Genomic DNA, 15,440 nt, shown 5'->3' on the forward strand with positions numbered 1-15,440 from the left:
GGTTTGCCTCTGCTCTCCTGTGCCCTGTTCTGCCCCCAGGTCAGACCTGCTCGGACTTCATCAGAGGGCTTTGACCCACCTGCAGAAGAACCTTTTGGGGAGGAGGTCGCCCTTTCCCTCCTCTGCTCCCGTGTTGGCAGCGGTGTGTGTCCATCAACAAAAGGAGGGAAATCCCAGTCACAGCCAGCCGCAGACAGCATGAATTTCGTGGGAAGAGCCCCCTCTTCTCCCCCTTTCCCCTCTCGCTGAGGGGTTTGATCTCCATTTTCGGCTTCTCCCTCACACCGGGGCACCCCCGTGGAGACCGCCAGAGCCCAACAGCGCCCCCTGCCGGCCAGCACGGAGCAACTGCAGGGGCTGCGCCCCGGAGACCAAACAGCGCCCCCTGCTGGCCCTGGTTTGCACCAAAAGGCGGAAAGTACTGAACTGTTTCCTTTTTGAAGGGGATTTTTGGGTACAAGATTATTGTTTGGTTGCTTTTGTGTTCTTTTGTTGTTCTGCCAATACACATATATCCTTTAATAAAAGGCTGTTATTTTTTTCTTTCTCCATACTGCCTCAATTGGAGCCCCTTAATTTTGGGTTTACAATTGCACAGAGGGAGGAGTTTGGTCTTCCTCATAACTCACACCTGGCTACAACCTCCTTTTGGATAGTTGTAGAGAGTGATGAGGTCTCCCCTAAGCCTCCTCTTCTCCAGACTAAACAACCCCAGCTCCCTCAGCCTCTCCTCATAGGGCTTGTGCTCAAGTCCCTTCACCAGCCTTGTTGCTCTTCTCTGGACCTGCTGCAGCACCTCAATATCCTTTCTGAACTGAGGGGCCCAGAACTGGACACAGCACTCCAGGTGGGGCCTCACTAACGCAGAGTACAGGGGAAGGATCACTTCCCTGCTCCTGCTGGCCACACTGTTCCTGACACAGGCCAGGATGCCATTGGTCTTCTTGGCCGCCTGGGCACACTGCTGGTTCATGTTCAGCCTCCTGTCAATCAGCACTCCCAGGTCCCTTTCTGCCTGGCTGCTCTCCAGCCACTCTGTGCCCAGCCTGTAGCGCTGCAGGGGGTTGTTGTGGCCAAAGTGCAGGACCCGGCACTTGGCCTTGTTGAACTTCATCCCACTGGAGTCAGCCCATCTCTCCAGTCTATCCAGGTCCCTCTGCAGAGCCCTCCTGCCTTCCAGCTGATTGACACTCCCCTCCAACTTAGTGTCATCTGCAATTTGTTAATGGTGGACTCAATCTCCTCATCTAAATTATCAATAGATATTAAAGAGAACTGGGCCCAGCACTGATCCCTGGGGGACACCACTGGTGACCAGCCACCACCTGGATGCAGCCCCATTCACCAGCACTCTCTGGGCCCAGCCCTCCAGCCAGTTCCTGACCCAGCACATGTCTAAACATGCTCCTGTCTAAACCATGGGCTGCAGCTTTTTCAGGACTATATTATGGGAGACAGTGTCAAAGGCTTTGCTGAAGTCCAGATAGACACATCCACAGCCTTCCCCTCATCCACCAAGCGGGTCACCTGATCATAAAAGGAGATCAGGTTGGTCAGACAGGACCTACCCTTCCTAAACCTGTGCTGGCTGGGTCTGATCCCTTGTCCACCCTGTAGGTGCTGTGTGATTGCACTCAGGATGATCTGCTCCATAACCTTGCCAGGCACTGAGGTCAGGCTGACAGGCCTGGAGTTTCCTGGGTCCTCCTTCCAGTCCTTTTTGTAGATTCACCAACTTCCAATCATCTGGGACCTACCCAGAGAGCCAGGACTGTTGGTAAATGATGGAGTTTGGGGTGAGAGTCATATTTATATTTAGAGTGTGAGTGTCAGATAAGCGAAGTCGTGCATTGAAGGTTATGCACACACTGATGTAAGTGCCATAGGCACCAGGATGGGTGCACAGTGATTTTCAGAGTTCCTCAGAGAACAACAAGAGTTCTTGTTTAATAAAAAATAAAACCTTCTCAATGACTTCCACCTGCTCTCATGGTCTCACAACCTGTGCTGCCCCTTTCCAATATGCACTGCCCTTGGTAAGAAGTGCCAGGAATGAATTTGCAACGGGTCACTGTTACTAAAGCCAAATTCATTACATCCTCTACAAAAATCAGACATTATTAATCTGGAAAAGGTTTTACTGCACTGAACATCTATCTGCAGTCAATTAGGAACTAAGAAGGCACACTAATTGTGAGCAAATATTTTCAAGGCCTTATTTTACTCCATTGTATCCAAAACAGCTTTTCACAGTTTTTTGTGAATGGAGGCAGTAACAACTTTTCGTAGTTTGCACAAGCAAAATGAGAATTTCTCCCATCATTTATCATATACTGCAGAATAAAATCCTTGCAAGGTATTCTTGTATTTGATGACGCAAGTCTATCCAATCTCTTGCACCATTTAGGTCAGGTCACTCACTCAGGTAATTTACAGTGGAATGGGATTTGTTTGGAGAAGAGAATTTAGTTTATGACCAAAATGGCCAGCAATTGTCTGGACTTCAATTACTTTCAGTGCTAGGGAAAAAGTTACTTCCTAAAAAAAAAGACAAAATGAAAGTATTTGTAAGTAACTGACCTTGGAAAGCAACAGTTTTGAAGACTGTGATAGATGTCCTGAATAGCTACAGGAGTATCTTTGGCCATAAAATAGCATCATCTTCTCTAGTGCAAGCAATTAGTAGTATTATCTTTCATAGCTTATCCCTGCCTCCAAGGAAAAAAAAAATCACTGAAGGTCAACATTAGAGTGAAAATCATACTTACTAATATGCTGAAAACTTAAAGGTAAACCAGACTGCAAAAGTCCACAGTAATTTTCAGCAGCTCATCTCAAACTCCAGGCACTGCTGGGCAGTAGGTCACATTTATTTCCATACTTTGACACACTTCTCATGTTACAGTACTACACTTTTTATACTCTTCTGAAAAACAAACAAAGAGAAAAGTAAAGTCATTTGCTTCAATGACAAAAGACAAAACTGTGGATTTGCCACCACCAAACCTGGGCACAGTGCCCTTTCTGGGCAACAATAGAGACCCAAAGGTTACACCTTGTGAAGGGAGGGCTATACAGGTGTGTAGAGGAGCATCTCAGACACATCAGCTCAATGGAATTGTAGAATCACAGAATCCTTTTGGATGGAAAAGTCCTCTAAGACCCCCAAGTACAACGATTGGCCCAGCATTGCCAAGCCCACCACTGAACCACATCCCCAGGTGCCACATCCACTCATCTCTTCAGCACCTCCAGGGGGGGTGACTCCCTGGGCAGCCTCTTCCAGTGCTTGAACACCCTTTCCCTGAAAATATTTGTCCGCATATCCAGTCTAAATCTTCACACCATGGTCTACATTATACTCCTAGTATTGTGTCTGATACCTCAGGGTTTTGATTTTTTAAAATGTTGTCGATTTTAGAAGTAGTTATGTAGTGAATGTAGACTTTAAAGTAGCAGCACATTATCCCTTACCCTTTAACACAAGTAGTTACACATAGCAAACCCTGTTACCCATTCCCATATCAATTCCCCTAAATTCCATTAGCCTGTTTAGCCTCATTTTCAAGGTAGAATTGTAGAGAACACCCCAAAATCTGCGCAAGAAGATATAGCCATAGACACAACGACCTTCAGGCCCAGAGCTTTGGAAAGCCTCCAGGAACAGCATGTGCTCTGAGGAAGAGGAAGATGAAGATGAAGGGGTCCTAAAAGGCCCCCAGACCCAATTCCATGAAGGCGTGTCGAGGCGGGGGGGGGGGGGGGGGGGGGGGGGGGGGGGGGGGGGGGGGGGGGGGGGGGGGCAGAACTGGGGTGGCAGAACTGGGGTGGTGGCCGGGTGGGGACCGGGTGAAAATCATTATAAAAACTGTAAACACCTGTATTCAGGTGAGTTCGGTGGTGGTATTCCTGAAGGCCTGGGGGCTCATTAAAGCCTTTTAGTATCCTTATCTTACCGCCTACCTAACTTGGCCTGGAGTTTTTTTTCCTCTGCAGTTTTTAGGAAACATGTCCAAAGCTGATAGGGTGAGGGGGGTGTGATGTGTGGAGAAAACGCAGACTCTTACACTTCCGTGGGGTTTTTGCCCATGATTGCTTATCAAAGAGTGACTAAAGGCCTGAAAGTGCAGTTTTGCCTTTAATTTTTATCACAGCTATTAGCTACCAGTTCTCTTTGGCCCTGTAACTAAGTCCACCAAAATCCTCCAGCGCTCAGGACCGCGAATTCCTCCCCCCGTCAAGGGGAGAAACCATTACTATTGTTGTCACTGTTGTTATTATTTAAAACCAACAAAATAAATTCACAGGAGATGGGCAGAAAGGTTTCGGGGCGGGTCCGTGGGCGGTAACCTCGCCCCACCCGTCCCGGTCCCGCGGGACCAGAGGAAATTTGGGCACTACCGGCCGCCGTAGGCGGATCTGCCACCCGGAACGAACCGCTGCGTTGTTTTCGCCCAGGAGCGGGCGGGGAGATGGCGGGGGCTGGTGGGGCCGCGGCGCGGAGCCGGTTCGCGGTGGTGGGCGGCGGCATCGCGGGGGTCACCTGCGCCGAGAAGGTAAAAGGGGCCGGGGTCGCGTCCCCCCCCCTTCACCCCTTCCGCGCGTGCGCACAAGACCCCCCCACCCCGACCCTTCCCGCCTTGCCCGCGAGAGCGGGGGGCGCGAGGCCCCTCAGGGGCGGCAGCCATGTTGGCCCCGGGCCCGTCGGCTCCGCCCGGCTCCAGGCGGGAATTGTCTCCAGGCGGGAATTGTCCCCAGGGACCCCGCGGAGGGGCGGCTCCCTTGCCCTATGGCGGAACTTCAGAGCCCCTGCCGGCCCCATGCAGCAACCTGGGCCGGCCGTGCGCTGGTGGTACCGGGCTGTGCGGCTGGCGGGACCGCTCGGGTGTCTGCGCTCATTTAGAGACATAAATCCACCTCTCATACTCGCCTTGCGCGCTCTCATAGAAACATTTCGCTAGAGTTACATAGTGACTGCATAAGCATTCTTGTTTATGCAGTTGTTCCATATTCTGGCCTACCTTCCACCCTCATTTCTTACAAATATTTTGCCCCAGTTGAAAAAAAGCCAAAAGCCAAACCTAGTCCCGGGGCTGCAATGTTGTAATATAATCCTATCTATCTGTCCAGAAGTACTCCTCAAGAGGTTCAAACTGTGCTGCAAACAACCTGATAGGGTTATTTTGAAGCAGCTTATTGCTCCATAAAAAGAAGGCTAAAACTTCATAGGTGCAGAAAGCTGGCGTTCTGTTTGCTGGCCCAGAGCTCAGGGAGGTGTAGGAGCCCCGCAGGATTTATTCCATATAGCCATAAAGGACTCTGCTGCAGCCAAGGTGAAGGCAGCTGTGTTGCTCTCCTATTTATAAAAATAATGCTCAGTTTGTAGCAGATCCATGTTTTAGGGCTGTACACCTGTGGAGCTTGTGTAGTTTTGCTCAGCTCCCCGTGAGCAAAACCTCTAAAAATAAATTAGTCCTGTTCCTTTGTTTTGAGGTTCATGATGCCTTTAACGCAACAGTAACTGGAGGTAATTTTGTACCTACAATGTGGAATGAAATGTGCAAATTAGTTCGGTGAAGAGTGTTTTATCTATTGAAAGTGCAGAGCAGTATAACAATTGTTTCAGATATACCTGTTCTCTGGTGATGTCAGGGTCCCTCTGGATTGCATCCCTTCCCTCCAGCTGACAGCACTGCTTGGCTTGGGTTACCTGTAAACTTGCTGAGTTTAAAATGGGAACTCTGTCTTTGGCTTGGGGCCTTAAAAGTCTTGCGTTACTTAGTAGCACTCTGAAGGTGATAATCTGTTAAATAGCATTTAAAATACTCAGTAGAAATCAACATTTCATCTTTTAAAAACCTGTAAACAATTACTCACTGCTGTGCAATAAGAAAAATGTGTATCCAGCAACTGGGTGTCTCCAGACACCACATGATCATAGTCTGTTCTGCAGGGTGGCCTTTGGAATACTGTGGGAATAAAGTAGTCCTTTACACACCATGGCTGCAGTTCTTGGAAGTGTTTTTGTGTGTGAAGTAATTGAAATACTGGGTCTCCAAATTCTCTTCATTTCCACAATCTTGAAGTCATGTTTGTACAACAGGATTTTACAAGACTAAAGTAATGTATTAACACATATTACTTTTCACCAATAGTTTTATTGTCATGAAGTCAAAATCTGATGGTGACTCCCATCACTGTTTCTGTTTCTTTACAAGCTGGCCACGGAATTCCCATCAGAAGACATTTTTTTAATGACAGCTTCCCCAGTTATAAAAGCTGTAACCAATTTCAAACAGGTAAGAGAGATTTGATTTTTCTTATGGCAAGACCTCTTCAAAGTTTATATGTACAGATAATTTAGAACCCAGTTTGAAGATGCTCATGACTTTGAAATTGCTTCCACATTAGTGTGATTGCAGTGGTGTCAGGAGGACTGATGAGATGTTTTGTAGTTTTTCAGAATCATTAGTAACTGCTGAGTATGTTCACACCATTTGAGCAAAGGTTGAACCGGGTACTTACATGGTTGAAGTGTTTTCAGAGTTACTGAAGTTTTATTTCATTGCTTTGGTAGTAGGTACTCCATTTTAAGCACTGAAATGGTATCTTAAGTCTTGCCCATGGATCTCATACAGTAGTGTGTTTGAACCTGGGGCAGAATCAGACTTCTGACAGAGTAGCAAAAGAAGGGAGAGCCTTCTGGGAAGTTGCCTTGAGGTTTATCTGTGTCTCCAGCAGCTGGTGATTCAGTGACCTCTTCCCTGCTGGTTTAAAAAAGAAAATAAAATCCCTGCACGATTCAGATTTCTGGCCAATAGTGGTTCATTGGGCTAGTTTTGTAGACGTACTAAGATCTTGGAAAACACTGCTCTTTTCTCCACTCTGAAGGAACTTAATCTCTATCCTTAGGGTTAAAATTGTCTGTAGTACTTTGACTCTTTAACCAGGAATAGGCATGAGAATATTCTATATAGTAAAGGGAACTTTTAGCAGTAACATGATTACATGTTTTCAGGCAATATGGGCTTTATGTTGTGACTTCTGTACTGGAAATGAACATAAGACATTCTGTTACAAACTTTAGGAGAAGAGAGGGATAAATGATCCATATTTTTAAATACCTGTCTTTTTCCTACAGGTGTCCAAAACACTCGAGGAATTTGATGTAGAAGAGCAACCAAGTTCCATATTAGAAAAACGATACCCCAATATTAAAGTTATACAGTCTGGAGTAAAACAATTGAAAAGTGATGAACACGTAAGTTAGTATTTCCTTTTTATGTGGTTTTTCAAATTATTTGTATAAAAAATAATTTTGGAAGCAGTTGAGTGTTTTGGATGAGAAAATTCTGTTCAAGAACATTCTAGTTATTGAAGTGTTAAGTTACCAAAATTTAAAGAAAATACTTCCTAAATTTAATTCACTTATTGCTTACACTGTTTTTCAAGAAGAAGTATGTACAGGGGACCAAATTGTCCATCAAAAATTACTGGCTACTGTGATGGTGTTTTAGTTTAGGTCTCTGTGGACATAAATAATTCATGTATTTGGAGGATCTTTTGCCCAAAACCTTTAAAAACTATTTTTGTGCAAAACCACTATGTAGTTTCTAGTTTGTAAAACAACAGGTAAGGTCATAAACCAGTTACATTTAAGATTTTCTTTTTTTTCAGAAGGACATAGCTTTAGTGCTTCCCCTTTATCTTCAGCAAAGAACTGAATTTGCATTATTTCTAAACCGTGTCCTAGCCTATGCCTGGTTAACACAGTTAACTGCTGTTGAAGTGTTTAGAATGAGATTCTTAATTGCTAATATACAGCAATGCATAGATCTGCTTCTGTTACTGGAGAATAAAGTGCCACCAAGTGGTAAGCTTGGTGTTTCTTGGAGTGCACAGTGTACTTGCCATTTCATCGGTCATATACTTAAGTCTGTGGTGAGTGCTGCAAATAAATGCCACACAATCAGTGACATTTAAGGCTTGCTCATTAAGAAGCCAGTTACAGCTTTTAATATGTGCAAATTACTATGATATTAAGGAAAAAGAAAGCTGAAGTTCTCTCAGATGTCTTGATTTAGGGGAATTCTCTTAAATTAATTGGTTTTTCTTTTTTTAACAGAAAATTTTCACTGAAGATGGGAAGGAATACGTATATGAAAAGCTTTGCTTGTGTGCTGGAGCAAAACCAAAATTAATTTTTGAAGGAAACCCATATGTATTAGGAATCCGGGATACTGACAGTGCACAGGTAAGTGTGTTCTGGACTTAAAAGTGTTTAATGCAGTCCTGCATCTGGTGCAAAATACTAAAAATTGTTGTGGAGGAAAATGAAGAAACAGAAGATGATGTTTGTTATTATACATCCTTAAATAGGAACATTTTCAGTAGCAGAAAAATAGCCTTTTATAGATTAATTAGCCACTAAATTTGTTAAGTTTATAGATAGCTCACACACAGGATTTGTAACATGATAATACAGAAAAAAATTATATTTATTCGCCCTCCAGGCAGAATCCAGTCTGAAAATAGAAAGAGGAAGTAGGCACCGGTAGAAACTTCCCTGGGAAGGTGTGTCTGGTACATGGTACAAAGGGCTGCTTCTTACAGTGAAAAGCCACTGAAGGAACAGTGGGAGAGAGAATAGAATCCAGGATACTTCTAAAAGCTCTATCTAGTTGGCTTAAATGTAATTATTTAATTCCTATCTCAATTTGAGGCTTGTAAGGCTGTATCAGTTACTTCATCCCTTCAGAGGTTTCATGAGCTTCTGTTACAGATCTCAGCCTAACTAGATGTGTATCATTAGACTGCAAAAATCAAAGTAAGACTAGGAGCAAGAAAATATTGACAATGGTATAATTGATTGGTGTGAAGGAACGTGATCCAAGTTGTAATTGACATTTTTCCTTTCTTAATGCAGGCTTTTCAGAAGAATTTGGCTCAAGCTGAGAGAATAGTAGTGGTAGGAAATGGTGGGATTGCCCTTGAATTAGTGTAAGTAAACAGTAGAGACTTTGGAAGATACATATTTAAATAAAATCTTTAACAATGCAATGTTAATTCTAGTGAACATGAGTTTGGGAGAAGGATAACTTCCAAAATTGTAGCTCTTAAAGCATTTAGTAGCAAAACTGATTACAGCTATTTTTTTCTCAGTATAGTGGTGCCTACTGTCACATCAAACAGTGGTGTTTAATGACACAATTAGGAAGGCTTCCAAAGAAGCTTTGACACATAGATGCCAAGAATACACAGCTCATGTTCCATATAGTACAAATGAGATCCAAGTGTCTGGTTTTAGTAGTGGGCAAAAATGTCAGAACTTCTTTTACATATGGGGAGCAGGAAATAAGTAGTAGTAGTATTATAAATTTTATTGGCCTCCCCTCATCCCCTGCCCTGGTTCAGTCGAGGCTGTGCTCGTAAGAAAGCTTGATGAGTTGTTTTTTTAATGAGTTCCTTGTGTAAATATTTAGAAGTGGATTTAATAGGTTTGAAAGTCTTGGATCCCTTAGTTCTGGCTTCTGGGGAACTTTACACACTTCTAAACATGTTGCTTTTCAGGTAGCCTGTCACTTTATCCGTTTTTTAAATGTCCACAGGTATGAAATTCAAGGCTGTGAAGTCATCTGGGCTATCAAAGACAAAGCCATTGGGAACACTTTTTTTGATGCAGGAGCAGCTGAATTTCTCATTCCAAAGCTGACTGCTGAGAAACAAGAGACTCCAATCGAGTGCAAAAGAACCAAGTACACAGTGGAAGGTGTGGTGCTTTAGACTCCTAACGCTGTAGCAGCATTTGATTGATTCAGAGAGTCCTGAAATCAGTTAATTTATTAATGTTCTGTGCAGTGGAGGGGAAGTGCACGTCTGCTACCAAGCAGACATCAGTTTAAATATGAGTGATACTGAGCTACGAAAAACTGTCTGCAGTGGGTCTCCAGAAGCTGCTGCAGTTGGGGGCTGGCTGGCTGAGAAAGTCCACGCAGGCACGTAACAGGGTCACAGTTGTTTCAGAGACAGGGAAGTAATGAGTGGTATGAAGTTGAAAGGTGTTAAAAATACTGGTCTGAATTCTGATTTGTCTGCAAATTAATGTGGTTTTCTGGGATACTACACACTTTTGCCTTCCCTTTTGGCAGCCCAGTGGTACTTCTATTAATTGAGAATCGTTGTCGTGAATTCTGTGGGCAAGCAAGTGTGCACACTAAATCTGATATGCTCCATCTGTTTCCTTCAGGAAGCCAGGAAAAAGAAAGACCTGCAGCAGCATCTGACAAACTGGGCAGTGCCTTAGGACCCGACTGGCATGAGGGCTTACATCTTAAAGGGACTAAAGAGGTGTGGAACAGTCTTGCTTACACATTCATTTGAATGTTGCTTTAACTGGATGAGGACAGAACATGAAATGTCACATTCAGGGTTATTACAAAAATAAAATGTGCTTGATATGGTTCTCCTGTAAGAATCAAACGGCAAAATACATTAACACAAATAAAGTAAAATTTTCTGCTTCAGGAAAAAGGTGGTTAACAGGATCCACTGGCACAGTTTTAGCAAGTTCGTGTTGAGACTGAAACATAAATGTTGGCTTGCACATTTCTGAAGGACTGATGTCAATCCTAGCTATGATCAGAAGCAGTGGTACTTCTATTGTCCTGATTTTTAGCTGCCATATAAACATTTTCTTATGTGCAAAATGGAACAGTAGGATTGAACATCAGCATCCTGTCACAGCAGATAATAAAATGCAAAATCAGTAGTGGATATGGGCATTGCAAAGAGTTTCATGTTTGAAATAAATGAAAAATCCTCACATTTCATATTTTTTATCCATTTTTTTATTCATTTCTTAGCTGTTAGGTATTTGCATCTTTTTTGCTTTTTTAGAAATGACCTTTCAAAGGTGATCAGTCACAGATTCACACAAAGAAGTGGCTTTAGAACACCAACTAAAGGATGTTTAGGATATTGAGCAGCTTAATTGGTGGTGGTTTGGCTGTTGAAGGCTGTGGAAAGGTTTCTGTAGTGGAGAATAAAGCACTTCAAGACCGGAATCCACAAAATAGTTCAAAAAACAGGGATCTCCACCTTCTGTCTTAAGCTCAGAATAGGTGTAGTAAGTGGTTGAAACATGGGTTGCTGAAAAAGAATATATGTTTTTACAGCCTTTAGACCATAAACTTAATATTGTTAGTAGGATTTCATTCATGGTAGAAAAATTAAGTATTTGCAATCCTGAAAAACAGAAAAGATGAATTTACTTTTTTCTGTTCTAATAAGTTTTGAGTTCTCTTTTTGTAAGCTCAGGGGAACTTGAATATGTTTTCTGGCATGCCAGAAAAATCAGTTGTCTGAAAAAGCAGGTAAATTGCCATTGGTTGTGGTTAGATCTGTGCCAGAAAGAGGGAAAAGTGTGGGAACCTGGCTAATGTGTCATGCTTTAGGATAGGATATATGGTGGGTTTTTTTCCCAGTTTAATAATGTCAACTTAGATGAAGGTATACTTGCTATTAGAAATCTTGTTATTGCTAATCATTATGTTTAAAATTTTGTCAATCTTTTTTCAGTTTTCTCATAAAGTACATATTGAAATACTATGTGAAGTGAAGAACATACTCTTACAGCAAGAATTTATACAACTGCAGAGGACTTCTTTGACTTTTCCTAAAGAAGAGAAAAATGTAGAACCAGATCAGGGTAAGTGCCAGTGCTGATTAAAAATAACATGTTGAAGATAAAGCGGTGCTGGTGCATGTTTGATCTTGTTTGCGAGCAAATACAGATTTGGAGCATAAATCCTTTATCTCTATAAATGGAGTATAGTGACTTAGAGTATCGAGTTTATTGGCTCTAATTAAATTACAAAACTTCATGGGTCAGACTCTTTTTCCATAAAGTCACCAAAATCCTGTATGCAGAACATTCCCTCCTTGTCTCAGTCCAATAAAGTCATATTTAATAGTCTAGTTAAAATAGAAGAAAAAAAGCCACCAGCATTTTGTTTGAAAACTGAAGTAAACCTTGAAAGTAGAAGAAAATATCCCTTGTTTTATGAGTAATTCTGTCTATAAATTCCACTGAAAGAAAATTAATATTTTAAATACATTTTAATAGCCAGATACTTCCAGCATGGGATTCTAGGAAGTCAAATCTCTGATGATTTTGCTTTTGAGGCATCTGTAAAGTTACATGTAAAAGAATATTTGACAATTGCATACTTCAGAGAACATCCCAGAGGACACAGTATTTTCTCCCCACAAATAAGGGATTTGATTAAGGAAAATTTCAAAGAGTCTTAATAGTAGGAGTTGGAGCTCAGCTTCGAAATGTTTTTTTTTTTTCCTCTAGTCCTGAGCGAAGGTAAGAAATGTTATAGGTAACCTCTGATTTTTTTTTTTTTTTTTTAATTTCATTTTTGTTCTTCTGTACCTAAGCAGTTATCTCAAAAGGTTTTTTTCTTTTAAGACATAATTAATAAAATAATTTCTGTTGGTTACATTCTCAGGGCAAAATTTTCCCCTTTTTCAGTGCTATGGCCTGTATATGTGGAATTAACTAATGGAAAAATTTACGGGTGCGATTTCATTGTCAGTGCAACTGGAGTGGTGCCAAATGTTAAACCTTTCCTTGATGGCAATAATGTAAGTACACTGATTTCTTCTGGAGCTTAAGTTGCTTTTTAAGCAAGGTGAAAGAATAATTTTTGTGTTAATTCTGCACCATGTTCTTATCTTACAAATCTTAACTTTTTGTCCTGAGAAGGAAACAGCTATTTCCAATATTTTTCATCTGGAACACTGAACTATAACAGTTCTCATATTCACCAACGGAAGTCACACTGAATCAGCATCCAAACATAGAGAATGATTCCAGAGTTTGTAGCTGCCGTGTGAATTTTCAGGCCTTTGGATAATTCTGTGTCCATGTTCAGTGTCCAGTTTACCCCAGCCAGCAGCTCAGCCCCACCCAGCTGCTCGCTGGGTCCCCACAGAGGGGAGGGGAAACAGAGGCACAAGAGTTAAAAGTGAGAAATCTCACTTTGACATAAAGACAATTTAGGTAAAGCAAAAGCTGTGCTCACAACCAAAAAAATTTCATTCCCTGTTTCCCATCAGCAGGGAGATGTTCAGCCATTCCCAGGAAGGCAGGGTTTACAGGCACGACACTTAATCAGGAACACAAGTGCCATAATTGTGAATGTCCCCCTTTCCTCCTTCCCTGAGCTTTTCTTGCTGAGGACATCATGTGGCTTGGGGTTCCCCTTTGGTCAGTGGGGTCAGCTGCTCCAGCTGGTTCCCATCCCAATTTCTTGTGCAGCCCCAGCCTTAGAGCTGACAGGGCAGCAGGAGAAACAGAAAAGGTCTTGGGTAAGCTCTGCTCAGCAACAACTAAAACATCCCTGGGTTATTAACACCATTCTTATCCCAAATCCAAAAAATAGCCCCATACCAGCTACTACTGAGAAAATTATCCCAGACAGAACCAGTATGTTGGGTTATTTGGTGTTTAGTGGTTCCATCTGATTAGGAAATAAAATGCTATGCTCTGATAAATGCTGAAAACATAGATCTGATGTTGAGCCATGAGAGATTTCCAGGCCTGCATTCTAAGGATAGATCAGGAATTAGGTTTTTGCATTGGTATTTTCTCACCTTGGCAAAAATACAAAATGAAATCATGTAGTGTGATTTGAAATTTGGCAAGCTCTGTCACTTGCCTGCCTAGGTATGAGTAACAGTATTTTAAAAACCTGTGCTGTGTTCTAGAAATAATCTTAATGCTCTGTACCTTCCGTGGAGGTCTTGCCATTTGGGATAGTCTCATGTTAAATAATAAAGTAACAAAGGAGATGATTGCTTAACGTGGATGAATTGAATGACAGTTAAAATTATGACTTCTCATTACTGACCTGTGCAAATGCTTCAGTTTGCTGTAGGTGAAGATGGAGGACTCAAAGTAGATGAACACATGCACACATCGGTGCCAGATGTGTACGCAGCTGGAGACATCTGCACGGCGGCCTGGGAGCCGAGTCCTGTGTGGCACCAGGTACGTCCAACTCTACGAGTGTCTGAGACAGTCTGACCCACAGAGCAAATCACACACCGTGACACACTCCGAGGAGGGAAAGTCTAGGCAAGTAGCTAATCCTGGATGTGTTGATGACAGATAACTTTATCTGGGTGGCAGGAAACCAAGCTGTCCAGCCCTCCCGAGCATCACAGAAACACACAGTGAGCACTGAGGAGAGCAGGGAGTGTCGCTCTGTGCACAGCCACGCGCCTCTTGTGATTGAGATCTTTCCAATTTTCCTCTCCAGATGAGACTGTGGACTCAAGCTCGGCAGATGGGATGGTACGCGGCAAAATGCATGGCAGCAGATGCTTTGGGGGAATCTATTGATATGGATTTCAGCTTTGAACTATTTGCTCATGTTACAAAGTTCTTCAATTACAAGGTAAAGTAAATACAGTCTACTGGTCTTAAACCACCGGGTAACACATACTGCTAATTTATACTCGTTAACACTGAGCAGGTGCTTTAATATTGACAAAACAGTTTTCTTTATATAGTGATTAATGTTAGCTCAGATTGTCTCCGTTCTCACTAACTTTGAGTGCAGAAACTGAAAAGGGCAAAGATCTTTACAGATACATTACAAATTGCACTTGGTGAATGACACCTGATCTGCCTTGTATCCCTGTATATATTCCATTTCATTAAGGTTCTGCTCATGGCTAAATTCAACACAGTTCAGCATGATAACTGGTTTACTGTGGGGTTTTGTGTATGATATTTCAAGGTGAAGAGTTTTGAGTCTGTCATGGGTTTTGTTGTGGGAGGGTCCCTAAATACTTACCTGTTTACATTAGTCTTTTGAGGCCTAGAACTGTTGGCAGCAGAAATACTAAAAGCCACTGCAATGTTCTTATGAGTGCTTCTCCTTTCTCCTTTTCCTTCTGTTAGGTGGTGGTTTTGGGGAAGTACAATGCTCAGGGCTTGGGCTCAGACCACGAACTGATGCTGAGATGTACCAAGGGACAGGAGTACGTGAAGGTGGTGATGCAGAACGGCCGAATGGTGGGAGCTGTGCTCATCGGTGAAACGGACTTGGAAGAAACCTTTGAAAACTTGATTTTAAATCAGATGGATCTTTCAGCCTATGGGGAAGATCTCCTGAATCCAGATATCGATATAGAAGATTATTTTGATTGAACACAACCCCTTTTCCATTTTGTATAGTTTTGATACAAAGTAAAATTGTTTTCTCGGGATTACCAGAAATGAGGGATAAACGCAATTCCCTATTAAGATTTTGTGTTTATCTTGTCAAAATACTGGCTGGCAGCCTAATCTGTGTAGAAATGCAGCAACAGAAGCAAGCGGGTTGGTGTTGGCAAACGCTTTTTGTCTAGATGAACATATGAAA

General features: G+C 42.4%; 1 protein-coding gene across 3 annotated transcripts; it reads left to right on the forward strand.

Annotated features, from left to right (window-relative positions):
- Window positions 1-4,457: 4,457 nt before the first annotated feature.
- On the forward strand, window positions 4,458-15,438 carry PYROXD1 (pyridine nucleotide-disulphide oxidoreductase domain 1). 3 transcript variants are annotated; one of them, XM_027905176.1, is made up of 12 exons: window positions 4,458-4,556; window positions 6,219-6,299; window positions 7,142-7,261; window positions 8,126-8,254; window positions 8,927-9,000; window positions 9,609-9,769; window positions 10,247-10,347; window positions 11,578-11,707; window positions 12,539-12,651; window positions 13,937-14,059; window positions 14,331-14,468; window positions 14,978-15,438. In XM_027905176.1, exons 1-12 carry the CDS (start codon window positions 4,473-4,475, stop codon window positions 15,224-15,226), a joined length of 1,503 nt encoding a protein of 500 aa, XP_027760977.1. In that variant the 5' UTR covers window positions 4,458-4,472; the 3' UTR covers window positions 15,227-15,438. The 3 variants fall into 3 exon arrangements, with proteins under 3 accessions (XP_027760977.1, XP_027760984.1, XP_027760994.1); XM_027905183.1 differs by lacking the exon at window positions 4,458-4,556 and adding an exon at window positions 4,888-5,333; XM_027905193.1 differs by lacking the exon at window positions 4,458-4,556 and adding an exon at window positions 4,888-5,170 and having other exon boundaries at window positions 6,217-6,299.
- Window positions 15,439-15,440: the final 2 nt, after the last annotated feature.

This window comes from Empidonax traillii, unplaced genomic scaffold (genome assembly GCF_003031625.1).
Source record: "Empidonax traillii isolate 1590-97213 ecotype Southwest subspecies unplaced genomic scaffold, ASM303162v1 scaffold25:size3598162, whole genome shotgun sequence".
NCBI lineage: Eukaryota > Metazoa > Chordata > Aves > Passeriformes > Tyrannidae > Empidonax > Empidonax traillii.